General features: G+C 35.3%; 1 protein-coding gene across 1 annotated transcript; it reads right to left on the minus strand.

Moving 5' to 3' along the window:
* Positions 1 to 2,258: 2,258 nt before the first annotated feature.
* LOC111194557 (uncharacterized) lies at positions 2,259 to 13,562 on the minus strand. The gene is made up of 8 exons (XM_022679093.2): positions 13,357 to 13,562; positions 11,340 to 11,702; positions 8,832 to 8,895; positions 8,699 to 8,742; positions 7,412 to 7,559; positions 5,365 to 5,478; positions 3,600 to 3,670; positions 2,259 to 2,634 (listed from the first exon to the last, which is right to left on the minus strand). The coding sequence occupies exons 1-8, from the start codon at positions 13,510 to 13,512 to the stop codon at positions 2,611 to 2,613; spliced, it is 984 nt and encodes a 327-aa protein (XP_022534814.2). The 5' UTR covers positions 13,513 to 13,562; the 3' UTR covers positions 2,259 to 2,610.
* Positions 13,563 to 14,253: the final 691 nt, after the last annotated feature.

The following is a 14,253-nucleotide window of genomic DNA, read 5'->3' on the forward strand; positions in this document are numbered from 1 at the left end:
GGAAATTAGATGCTCACAAGCCATCAAACAAAGCTGAACTGCTTGAATCTTTGCACCAGGAATAAAGGCATAAAGTCACCCAAAAGCAGTGTGAAAGACTGATGGAGAGCATCCAGAGACATAAAAGCTGTGAATAAAAATCTGGGTTACCCATTAATGATTCTGAATTCTTCATTAGATAAAACTTTATTATTGTTGTTGTTTCTAAATGAATATGAACATTTTTTCTTTGCATTATTTGAGGTATAAAAGTTCTGCATCTTTTTTTTTTTTTGTTAATTTGACCATTTCTCATTTTCTGCAAATAAATGCTCTAAATTACAATATGTTTTTTATTAATATTTTTTATTTGGGACTATTTGAAATAGTTAAATCATAGAAACTGAACTAATAATTATTTCCAGAGCAGTATGTTTTAAGACAGTAAATGACTTTGCATGAACATGCCACATGGTGGAGCAGTTGGTTTTTGTACTTCTTACTGGACAAAACAAAGCCTTTAGCGCCATCTGTTGATGATTGGTGGCTTTTTATTCAGCAACTCCACAGTTATATTTATTAACAAAAAATAATGATAATTTGTAATATAGAAATGAATTAGAAAAAAGTCAGAAAATTAGACTTTTTTAATTGATTGAGACTATTTTAATTGATTACATAGCTTCATATGTAACTATGCCATTAAATAATTATATTTTCTGAAATCTAGGTTCTATATCACATGTGTCAAACACAAGGCCCGCGGGCCAAATGTGGCCCGCCACGTCCTTTTATGTGGCCCGCGAGAGCTTGTAAAATCTTAGTGTCCATAATAAATAGGTCAGAAGCATTCTTTGACCAAAAACTACATTTCCCACAATGCTTGTCGATTGTATTACCCGCGAGGTTACGGCTTACTGCCACTAGGAGAGATATTTACTGCCATTTAGGAGAGATATAAGTTATGTGTAAATATTTATAAGACAATAGCTGACAAAATATGTTTTAATGACGTTAATAAACATCACTGTCACAGGGCTAGTCGCAGTTTCACCACAGCAAAGGACGAAGACGTGAATCACTTATCTAACCAGCCTTTACTGATTTCTGCCCCCAATAACCGTTTCAATAACCTCCAATAGCCTTTAATAGTCTTCAGTAGCCCAACAGTCTAACCTTGCCGCCGTGGTGTGTCCACTAAACTCCGTAGTTATAAACACCATGAGGTTAGCAGCGCGCTAACTGACCTGTTTATAATGTAATCCGAGCAGTGACTCCGTGATGGCTGCTTTAAACTGCTACTGTTAGCTGCTTGGGCTGAAAGATGAACTGTATTATCCGGTTAGTGGGGTTAAAAATCTTTATTTCATACACGGAAGAACTTAAAAATGTTAAAAACGCTCCAGACTGGCTCAGCTGAGCCCTGTAGCCCGTGGCTGGGCTGTAGCTCTGACTCAGTAAAGACTGCGGGCTTGTGCTGCTGCAGCTCCCACTAGTGGTTGTATGAGGAACTGCTAAATCTGAGGAAATGCTAAATCTGTCATGTTCTTAACAGCTCACAATTTTTTATTTTTTATTTATTAAGCCTTATTTCAGTATCAAACGTTTTGATCAAAGTTAATATAACTTGTATTTTATGTCATTTCTATTCACTTGAATAGTTTGGTTCTTGATTGATGGAGTTTTTGGATTTCATAACATGACAAATTAAAAGGATTTATGTTAATAGAGCAACAAGCTAACATTTTTTCCATGCAACTGTAATATTTGATTGAATAAATAATATATTGAGAGTTACTTAACATTAAAGAGTAATTACATTCATTTTATATTACATCTGGTTACATTTTCTTACATTTATAAGTTACATCTGGCCCTCAGAGGACAGCCAATATGCCAATGTGGCCCTCGGCCAAAATGAGTTTGACACCCCTGTTCTATATATTAACACATAAAAGGTTCATATACAGCAATACTGTCCAATTGATAACATACTGTTTACTTAATAATTATGTTGATAGACAGTTTGTAGCTTTATGAAGTATAAATGTACAAATATACAGTAAGACTCTGCTGTATTTTTCCACCAGGTGGAGCAATTGGTTTGTCCACAACTTCTGTGTAAAACCGCTAGTTCTGATGGGAACAGGGTTTTCATTTACTTAAAAAGTAAAAGAAAGTTAGCTTGACTTTAATGATATACACTGTATGAGGCTATTTAAGTCTATATCTGCGTACATGTTTTAATGTGCACAGATGGTAATCAAAAAACCAAAACATCAGTATTAAAAAATATTTATTAATTGTTGATTATATGGTCTCAGTATAGTAGTGGTACCAGTAAACAGATATAAGCAAGGTGTGATAGTGTTGTACATTTTCTTTCCTCTGTTTTTTAATTCTCTGTAACTTGGTTTCCAACATATTCTCTTTATTGTTTCATTGTCATGTACAAAATTTATAAAAAAAAACAAATCAACTACCACTTCATACCACTATGCTACTTTTAGAAGAACTATGGTCATAGATTCAAGTTCCGTTATGTGTCTTCTATAAATTGAGTGGGGTTAAAAATTGAGTGGGTTCAGAGGTGATCAAGGATCCTTTCTCAACATCTGTGCAGAGCACGCTTCACAGGAGAGTGTCCCTGATGAACTGAAAACACAAAAACAAAAAAATCAGAATAGTCAAATAAGATAAAGATGTAGCTCTAGGGGCTCAAAAATAACCTTCTGAATGAAACATCTAAAGAGAAAACGTCTGAATTTAACTTCTGAAAAAATATTCTGAAAACAATCTTCTGAATGAAATTTCTTAAAAATAAACTTCTGAATGAAACATCTGAAAAGTCAACCACTACATTAAAAGTTTGAAAAGTAAACATTTAAACATTTGAATGATCTTCTGATTGAAACATCTGAAAAAAAATATTTTGAAAAGTAAACTTCTGAATGAAACTTCTGAAAAAATAAACATCTGAATGAAACATCTTAAAAGTAAACTTTGGGGAAAAAAAACTATTCTAAAAAGTAAACTTCTGAATTAAACTTTTAAAAAAAATATCCTGAAAAGTAAACTTCTGAATGAAATTTTGAAAAATAAACTTAAACTAAATATCTTAAAAGTAAACTTCTGCAATAAAATTCTGATAAATTATCTCATGAATAAAACTTTAAAAAATGTTCTGAAAAGTAAACTTCTGAATGAAACTTCTGAAAAAAAAAACTATCCTGAAAAGTACATTTCTGAATGAAACATCTGAAAAATAAACTTCTAAAGTAAACTTCTAAAAAGTAAACTTCTGAATAAAACCTCTGAAAAGTACACTTCTAAACGAAACTTCTAAACAAATAAAGTTCGGAAGGAAACTTCTGAAAAAATATTCTAAAAAGTAAACTTCTTAAAATTAAACTTCTGAATGAAACGTTTTAATAGTAATCATCTTAATGAAACATCTGAAAAAAAACTCTGAAAAGTAAACTTCTGAATGAAACACCTGATTTTTTTTTTAATAATAAACTCATCACCTAAAAACATACACAGGGTTGCATACTCCTACTATTCATAAATCCAGCATTGCTAAACAAACACAGTAAGTTAACATTGTGAGTAGAACTTACATCATCCAGGGAAAAGCTAGCCATCACACAGTCACATGGCAAATTCGTCATCCGATGAGACTTAAAACGCTCTAGAATTTAAAAAACACCAAAATTGTGTAAATAAACAATGTAAAAAAATTATATTGTTGATAAGCAATGTAATCTGTTAAAGAAGCATTACGTGGTAATGATTCACTTTAATATAACTGCTTTGAAATTATGTTGATGGTACACTGACTGTAACAAGAAAAATGTTGCTTCTATTTTTGCCACTACAGGCTCAAATGCTACTACTACACTATGAAACGTTGGTGGAGCTGCACTAGACTCTCCACTAGCACTCTCTCCAGAACGGCATAACACTGCATAATCATGTTGGGATAGAATTCTTAAAAATTACTCTACTGCCTTATTGTACATGCTTCTTTCACTTCTGGATACAGACGTGCTGTTTCTATATTTCTCAGCTTGCCCAGAAATGCATGTGTACAGCTGTGCATCAAGGGATACTTAAAGTATGATTTGTATTTATAAAAGTAGTGTAAATGTAAATCATACTCACAAACTGTAGGGGGAACATACATTTTCTTACATAAAGCTGCTTTCAATAGAAACATCCAATACACTAACAAATGCAATGGACTCAATGCAATAATCATTGGGGGACTAGAGATTCCCAAACTAGATTCATTTTTCAATGAAACAAAACTAAAGTAAGCTAAAATCTCCCTGATATTCAGATGTTCAGAATTTTAATGTTTTCATTTTTAGGATTGTTTATTCTGCATTCAGCCTAACAAAATTCCAACACCTAAAACAATTGAAATAATTTAATATTAAATAACAAATCAATCAATTAATATTTTAGACTTAAGTGAGCACATTAGCCACAAGCTAACATGCTACAGTCAAAATGGCATAATATAGAGTAATACAGCTTGATACATTGTATTCTTTAAAATGTTACATACAGCTCTGGAAAAAAATAAAAGACCACTTAAAAGCGCTGAGTTTCTTTGATATTACCAAATTGAAAATTTGGAATATAATCTGGAATATAATTAAGAGGAAGATCATCAAACCAAGCTGAACTGCTTGAATTTTTGCACCAGGAGTGGCATAAAGTTATTCAAAAGCAGTGTGAGGAGAGCATGCAAATATGCATGAAAACTGTGATTAAAAACCTGGGTTATTCCACCAAATACTGATTTCTGAACTTTTTGAATATGAACTTGTTTTCTTTGCATTATTTGAGGTCTGAAAGCTCTGCATCTTTTTTGTTATTTCAGACATTTTTCATTTTCTGCAAATAAATGCTCTAAATTACAATATTTTTATTTGGAATTTGGGAGAAATGTTGTCTGTAGTTTATAGAATAAAACAACAATGTTCATTTTACTCAAACATAAACCTATAAACAGCAAAATCAGAGAAACTGATTCAGAAACTTAAGTGATCTCTTAATTTTTTCCAGAGCTGTATGTGTGTTTGGCAATAAAGGCAACAAAATAAACATTTTAACTGGTGATAACCTGTCATATTCTTGCCCCCTTCTGCTTTAGATAGATAGATAGATAGATAGATAGATAGATAGATAGATAGATAGATAGATAGATAGATAGATAGATAGATAGATAGATAGATAGATAGATAGATAGATAGATAGATAGATAGATAGATAGATAGATAGATAGATAGATAGATAGATAGATAGATAGATAGATAGATAGGGATTTATTAACCTAAGCCACATCCTGTGAACCCTGTACTGTGTGAATTGTACCTTTCAGGGTCTCCAGTCTTCCAAGAATGGCCACAAAGTCATCATAGCTGATCTGCCCTGCGGTGCTGTATCTGTCCCACAGCAAGCTGAAATTGAGGTTATTCAGCCGCAGGTCTGCATTGGAAGAGGGGAAAAGAGCCCAGAGTATCAGAAGCGCAGTAACCACACAGAATCAGCACTGTTTCCACTGACCACAATGCTAGAGTGAGTACCAGAGTGCTCTTTGCTTGAAAGGTCAAACCTGTTGTTGAAGCTGCACATGGGGACTTAAGACTTTTTATGCAGGTCATAAAATATCCAAGTGTAGGTGTCCCTATACTTTTTTATCCATGTAATGTATGTACATACAGCTCTGGAAAAAAATAAGAGACCTTTTCAGGTTCTGAATCGGTTTCTCTGATTTTGCTATGTATAGGTATATGTTTGAGTAAAATTAACATTGTTGTTTTATTCTATAAACTACAGACAACATTTCTCCCAAATTCCAAATTAAAATATTGTCATTTAGAGCATTTATGTGCAGAAAATGAAAAAGATGCAGAGCTTTCAGACCTCAAATAATGCAAAGGTGGAATAACCCTGGTTTTTAATCACAGTTTTCATGCATCTTGGCATGTTCTCCTCCACCAGTCTTACACACTGCTTTTGGATAACTTTATGCCTTTACTCCTGGTGCAAAAACTCAAGCAGTTCAGCTTGGTTTGATGGCTTGTGATCATCCATCTTCCTCTTGATTATATTCCAGAGGTTTTCAATTTGGTAAAATCAAAGAAACTTACACTTTTTAAGTGGTCTTTATTTGTTTCCAGAGCTGTATGTCTAAAAGTATGCGTGAGATTCTTGCTCATGAAAAATGTCATCCATAATCAACATGTAAAAGTGGGTTCTTCAAAGTTTTTTTTTAGTAAACCTTTAATAAGATTCCTTGCTGAGTGATGTACTAACAATGCTACTATTACCACCACTAAGACATAATTATTTGTAACTATGTACAATTGTAGTTATTATTTTACTATTGCTTGAATTATCATATGTAGTAGTTGTACGCTCATTATTAAAAAAAATGCATGTAGCAATAGCATCCAACACTTTTTAAATCAAGGACAGATCTGGTAGTGCAGCATAGCATCTATGTCTTAAAGGCAAGCTCTTGAAATGGCAGTAGTATGTGATCAAGCAATGTTCTGACAGAATATAGTAGACCTATGTGGATACAGAATGACTTTTTAACATTTGTTTATTAGTTGTTAGACCAGAGGAGGATGGGTACCTCCCCTTATAAATTAGCTTTGATAGTACATTTGATAGTGAAATAGTAGTAACACTACTAATAACTAGTAATAGTAGTAGGATAGTAACAGTTAAGGCTACACAATGTATCGTTTTTAGCAGATTCATTGCAATCTGTACATGCACAATAGTTACAATGCAGAAAGTACAGTGTCATCTAAAGCAAATTATATAATTAGTATGGCAGCAGTAACAATAACAGTAGAACTGGTAGTAGAACTAGTAGTAAATAATATTTAAAGATGTTCCAATCCCATCAATTGAGTCTGGATCAGGGCAGATCTAGGATAATTTTAATGGATTGTGTATCGGCTATTTTAGTCCCAATCCAGTTCCGAATATTTGATTTAAACCACAATGTTCAGAGCACCATTTGTTGGATGCAAGGTGTCATTAACATTACAAAGACATACAATTTCCAGCCAGCAGCATTGAGGAGAGTACTGAAAGAGTTTTCTGATTCTATTTAACAGTATTGCTTGCATGAAAACCACAATATCTGTATATGATCTGAAACTATATAAAACTATTGCTGCTGAATTGCTGTATTATTTACAAACATAAATATCGGATCGATATTAGCTGATATTTGCATTAAGGCCTGGGATTGGACATATGGTCAAAATAATCCTAGTAATAACAGTAGGAATACAAGTAGTAGAAGTAGATGGAATTTCTGTTTAGCCTAGCACTAGAAATAATCCATGTGCAGAAAAAAAAGCATTTCTAAAGAAAATCAATATTTCATATTTTATACCATGAGCTGTGAGGGCACTCTTCATTTGACTCTCATCCACTGCGCCACTTTTCTCTCTTTGAAAATTCAGGTATTCATTCTTGACACCTGAGACGTAACTCTGCAGCTCCTGGAATTTATGGTCGTTCAGTTTTCCTGATCTGTCGACCTACACAGTGCTGATAAGGAATTCTGAGGCAGGCAGAGACACAACTGGACCAGAAACTGAATTTTGATTTAAGATTTGTTCTTCTAGTGTCATAGACTATATTTAACCCTACAGTATTGGGAGAGAATTGGTAAACTGGAATTCAAAAATGTGAACACACTTTACTTGATGATTCTGACTTTTGGACCAATTGCAGGAGGCTGGGGCAAGCTAAGTATGTGCCGCAATCCAACTGCTGTGTGCATTTCACACAGCAGCATGGCCTCAACAGATTACACAAACTAGAGAAGTTGTGGTAAAAGCAAGAATCGGTACAGGAGGTCGTTCATACCAACGGCGATCACACTGTACAACAGCTCTTCTCTGTGCCGGGACTTTATTTACACACTGAACTAACAGGACATTCTCTTTTGTATATTTTTATATTTTATATTCTATATTTACAATCAAAGTTAATAGTAATATCACTATTACTACTGGTTTAGATATTCCTCTAGTGGAATTCATTACTGCACAATTACCTGCATAATATTTATGCTTTTTATATCTCATTTCTACAAATCATATGTTTCCTCTTAGTTGCTTTTTTATTTTATTTTTTGTTTTGTTTATTATATATCGTATATCTTTATACTGTTATTATAGCCTATATCTCTCATTCTGTTCATGCTATTTTTGTTATCTTTTGATTATTGTTTCTTGCTTTTTCTATCTATCTATCTATCTATCTATCTATCTATCTAAAAGTAAAGAAAGAAGAAAATGACACAATCTAAAGACAGCAGAGTGAATGTGTAAGGCATGTGTAAGTTATTTTAAAGACAAGTTAAAACTGATTATATTGTTAGGGATTAGAGTCTCCTGGTGGAACATTCACTAATTCACTAAAGAATGAAAGAGGGACTGTCAACATGATCAGACAAGATAAATGGGCTACAGATAGCTGTGGATCGACTTAAAATTGAGACAGACGAATTGAGGGTACTGAAGAAGAACCTTGTTCTACTTCAGCAGTCTCCAGTCTAAAAGAAGTTTTGAATCTGGAAAAAGACATTCAATTGCTTAAATTGTCTGATCACATACATTTTACTGACATCATTATGTTCCACATCTCATAACAGCCAGAATGAAAAGGATACATCCTTGAGGGACACCAAGATGCGAACAGTCTGAAGACTCAAAACTGTAATAGAAAGAAAAAGACAACAATTTACCTTGTCGTGTCTCAGAATCTGATAGTTTTTAACAATATTTTTTGAGTTTTCTACAAACCTTGATCTCCAACAGTGTGGCCCATTTCAACCAGTTTCTTTTGGATTTCAGGAGCAGTGAAACTCTGCACATAAGACTTAACAGAAACATTTGCAAAAGGTTTTCCACCAATGAAAACAACTGTTTTTAAACAAGCAAACAATCTATTTTTTATTTAAAGGCTGGAAAAGGCTGAGAAAGATTACACAAATATATCAAGACCATTATTACAAGGGGTGGCAATCTCAGGGCAATCTTCCCAAACCCCCTGGGATTGCAGAGAAACACTAAGCAATGGATCCAGACTCCAGGTTGATAGAGTTGACAGTCCTTAAGGAGGTATTTCATATCAAAGGACCACTGTGAGTGGACAAGAGCAGACAAGCCATTCTACAACTTCTGTTTTAACATGTTAAGACTAAGGGCTTTTTTTCGTGTGAAATGGTTTCAGTGGTGTGGAACTGCAATCACTTGTGGGAAATGTCTGGAGATACACAGCACAGTTATTTTTAGATCAAATCTACACTGATGTTCTGCATTTTTTTTACAGGTGAAAACAACAAACTGGGCTACACTGCCAAACATGACATCATGACAGGTTAAATCTACACTCGCTATTTGGATTTAACTAAGTAAATGATGTGGGGTTGATGCTGCAGTTGGTTTGCAGGTCTAGGTTCAGCAACAGTATGTCCTGGAATATACTGAATATAGACCAGATTATTCTATCAATGGATTTTTTCTTCCCTGATGACACAGACATTTTCCAAGATAACAATGTCAGGATTAATGGGGCAGGAATTGTGAAATAGTGATTCAGGGAGCATGGGATCATCATTTTCACACATGGATTGTTCACCACAAAGTCCAGACTTTAACTGCGCTTTGCACAGCCGTCTGACTCTACCATCATCAATGCTGCTAGATCTTGGTGAAAAATTTATGCAACACTGAACTGAAAGTAATCTTGTGAAATTTCAGAAGCTTATCAAAATAATACCACAGTGAATGTGTGCCGCAATCAAAGATGAAGTGTGTGACTTTTTTTTTTGGCCAGCCAGTGTAGTTTGTGAAACAGTAAAAAAAAATCACATCCACTATTTCTTGTTAGCCACTGTATTCCATAACTATTGCCATTTGTAGTTTAATTATAATATGTTATATTGATATTTTGTCTCACACCTAGTCAGGATTAACAAAGGTGTCACTTATTCTTCTCAAGAATTTCACAGTATAGTGTACCATTACATTATTCTACACTAGAAATAAGGGACCCCAATAATAATAAAAAAAACTAATGTCCTGTATGCACTATACTGGAGGTCTTCAAAACTGATCATTTCTGTTCAGTGTTAATCTGCTAGTATTAATCGGTGTGTGGGAAATGTTTGATTTGTGACAATAAGAATAATAAGAAAAGCTCTAATGTTCCACATCCGTTTGGTTTTCTGGAAAAGAATGAGGTTAAATGTAGTTTGTTGAGCCATGTCCGGGCTTGTCTTCTCTTCCACAGAAATGACTCAAAGGTTAATGTGGTTACATACCACCTACCATCCATAATCTGTGTAGGGGTTAAGCCTGTGAGGCTCATGGCCCTTCCTGGTGCATATTTAAGGTCAACAAGAAGAGATTTCAGACTTATTGTAGTGCTGCAGTACTGCCTTTCTAGCTATATATATATATATATATATATATATATATATATTAATATAATTCACTAATATTCTATATATCACTGCAGCATTTAGCCAACAGCAACACTTGACAGCAGAGTAGAAGGGTAACTTGCTCTTACAGCCTTTGCCATGCTTTTTACATGCATTTCTGGACAAGCTGAGGATGCAGAACTGTCACTGAAATTGAAAAAAAGCATGTGAACTGAAGTGGTACAGCTATATTACATGACTTTACACTGCTCTGGACTAGATAAACATGAACCTGTTGGTTCCATGCCTAATGCCATGTATGCATGGGCTACAGGAGTATTAGGCTCCCCACCATTGTGCTTGCTCTCTCTGGGTGGATAGAGGCACTCTCTCCCCACATCACTCCAAAGTGTGATGCCCGCAGCACAAGGCATCTGTGAGCTGATGTATCAGAACCAAGTCGCTGCGCTTTTCCTCCGAGTGCACTGTGATGCTATTCGGCAATGCTACATTAGCAGCAGTTCAAAAAGAGGCGATGGATGACTTCACATGTATCGGAAGAGGTATGTGCTAGTCTTCACCATCCTGGTGTTGCTTTACTTGTGATAGTGGGAGTCCTAATGAGTGGGTTGGGTAATTGGCCGTGTAAATTGGAGAGAAAATGAAAAAAAAAAAATACAAAAAGATTTTAAAAAAGTTATCAGAAAACTTTGTTCATTTTGATTTGATTTTTAAATTTCACCTGAGGAAGTGTTATCATAACTGATGCCAGATGGTAGAACCCTTCTTAAAGGTGTATGAAGGTTTTGTCATTTGAAATGACAAGCTTATGTACATTGTGAAAGCCCTCCTCCAGTAAAGTGCGATCATGTTAAGGACTCACCTCATTACAAGACTCAGTAGAGAAGGATTCGCATTCCAGTGGACTTGGCCAACTGAAGCCAAACTTGTTCATGAGCGCAACGCAGCCTTGTTTAGCTGACTCACAGGTGGTCCTACACACTGGTTTGGCTAAACCATTCACACACTCCGGAAAGTAGACAGAGCAAAGGAACTTCTGCATGTCATGAGAACACTGCACTTTTATCAGTGGGTAAAACTGATGAATCTCCAGACCAGCTTCTTCTTGGTTTTTATGGCCGAGGATGTTAGGCATCACGGTGTGGCTGTAGGATAAGCCTTGGCAGACTGGAGTCTGGATGCGTTCACATATCCCTGTGGACGGTGGAGGGTTGCTGTCCTTCCTCTGAAACACATAAATTCCACAGTATTTTACATTTAGAGCTAAAATGCTAAAGCAGCTAAAAATATATATTTACTTGAGGAATATGTGAGGAATGGTCATTTTTGCTCCTGGGCTCCCCCTACAGTAGTGGAAGTGAAATGTGTGCATGGTTCCAACACTACGGCCCGAAACATAATTCAGGCAAGGATGCGAACACTTCCTACTATAGAACCCTCCTGCTGTACAAACACAATGTGCATACTGTAGTGATTAAAACAGTAAGTACTAAGGCTGGGGAGCGGTTATAGGGGACAAATTATAGCCTTCTTATGTAGAATAGGTTTTTGCATTTAGCTGTGGTGCAACTGTGCTTTGCTCGGTGGATCCAGAAAATGATGAGTTGGGGAGATAACAATGAGGTGGGGTGGTGATCATCCAATATCATGAGCTTACTGAATATGACAAAATCTAGTAGAAGTCCTTCTCTGGACAGAAATTTTATTATTAAGAAATTATTTTTATATTTTTATATTTAGAAAGAATCAAAAAATCAAAAAAATGTATGAGAAAATGTCCCACCATTTTTGTCCATGTAGTGTAACATCTACATGAGTTATTTATGACAATTTATAACATATTATAACAATTTATATACATACACCCACACTGACTACATTAATGTTAATTTGAGCCAGTGGTGGCTCAGCAATTAGAGCACAAGGTCATTTTGAAAAGGTTGTGGGTTTGTTACCTGGGTTTGGTGGACCACCAATGTTGGGCCCTTAAAGAAAGCCTTTAACCCTCACTGCTCCCCAGGCCACAGGCCTAGCGATAGCTGCCCACCACTCTAGGCATGTGTTCTCACAAAATGACTGTGTGTTTGTCTTCTGAGTGTACTGACTAGTGTGTATGTGTGTTCACTGCATGGATGAGGGCATGGTTAAGGGCAGTGACCAAAGTCCACCTGGGTCCAGCACAAGAATGGTGTTTATGATATTCCTGTGGATGGTGAAGGGCTGCTCTCCTGCTAAAACATGGATTGCCTAAATGCTAAGGAACTGAGAATGGTAGCTCTATATAAAAAAAGATATGCTAGTTAACAACGACTGACAGTTAATGTGGTCCAGATAGTTAGAACAAGGTCATCTAAATAATGCTAAATAGCTAAAATGCACTGGAAATCCTCTGGAAACCTCTTAAAACATCTGGACAGCCAGAAAAATGCAAGATTAGCTAATACAGCAAGCAGTGTGTTGAGTGTTTTTGAAGTATAATTATCCTGAATAATGCTAACTGTATTAAAACCATAAAAAAACCTTGCTACAACTTTTAAAAAAGAAACAAGACACCCAGAAATTAATGCAATACAACTTTTAAGAAGACCCAAAAAATGTAATCAAAATGGGTTCTGAAAATCAGGGCTGGTGTCCTGCTAAAACATGGGTTGCTTAAATGCTAAAGCACTAAGAGCGGTAGCTCTAAATAAAAAAACATATGCTAGTTAACAAGCAGTGTGTTGGATGTTTTAGACGTATAACTATCCCGAATAATACTTAAACCTTGATACAACCTTTGAAAAATAAATGAATGCTAATTTTGCAGCAATTTCTAAAAGTTGTGACCCATGTAAAGATGTGAGCCATATAACCTTTTTAAAATCATGCTATTTACTTACCTTCTCCTTAGGCTGTCCAGGAGATAGTGAAAGAAGAAGGCTTAATGTAAAAAGAAGCAAAGGGATAGTACTCCTACTAACTCGAACAAACTCCATTTTCTGGAAGTTACAGTCTTTTTCTGATGCTGACTGTCCCGCACTGACCACACTAAACATGTAAGGGTCTGTGACGAGCTGGAGAGGAATTTTTCTCCTGTCCAATCCTAAATAAATCCTAGAACACTTCCCCCTTTAGGCAAGAGCGCACAGAGAAAACACTCATGAGCTAACAATACGCAGCTGTTCAGTTTCCAACTTTCCTTAGAATCTCCAGAAAAAGAGCTCACAATCCACATGAGTCAGAGTTAATGAGAAGAAGTGATTCCACAATATTTCTACAGTCAGTCATATAATTGGCTACATTTAATTTGAGTTTGTTTATGTTTGCCCTCTCCGTGTACTCTGGCTTTTAGGCCTGCTAGGAGATTAGAAACACTTTTAAAGATAAAAGCAACAATTCTGCTCTTTTATACTCTATATCCTATAACTCTATGCATTCATGTGGTGAGAAACCAGGGTTTTCAGATACAGCAAAAAACCCCACCAAAAACACTTCTAATCTCTCTAAAAACCCTCTAAAAGCTTAAATAGCACAAAATATAATATTAAATATATTAGTATATATAATATTGAAGTTACCATTTTAATGTAAGCTTGTAGGTGTGTTTAATACTTTTATTTCGACATTTTTTATGAGCAGCATTACTCATTACAACTATAAGAATGCTAGGAATCCTCCCAAACCCACAAGACAAAGCAATTAGACCAGCTACACACCTTATATAGGCCTCGTGAACTGATAACTAGCTTCTGTCTTATTCGGTATACAAAGCACACTCACTGACCAACACAGTGACG

The sequence above is a fragment of the Astyanax mexicanus genome, chromosome 4, assembly GCF_023375975.1.
Source record: "Astyanax mexicanus isolate ESR-SI-001 chromosome 4, AstMex3_surface, whole genome shotgun sequence".
Classification (NCBI taxonomy): Eukaryota; Metazoa; Chordata; class Actinopteri; order Characiformes; family Acestrorhamphidae; genus Astyanax; species Astyanax mexicanus.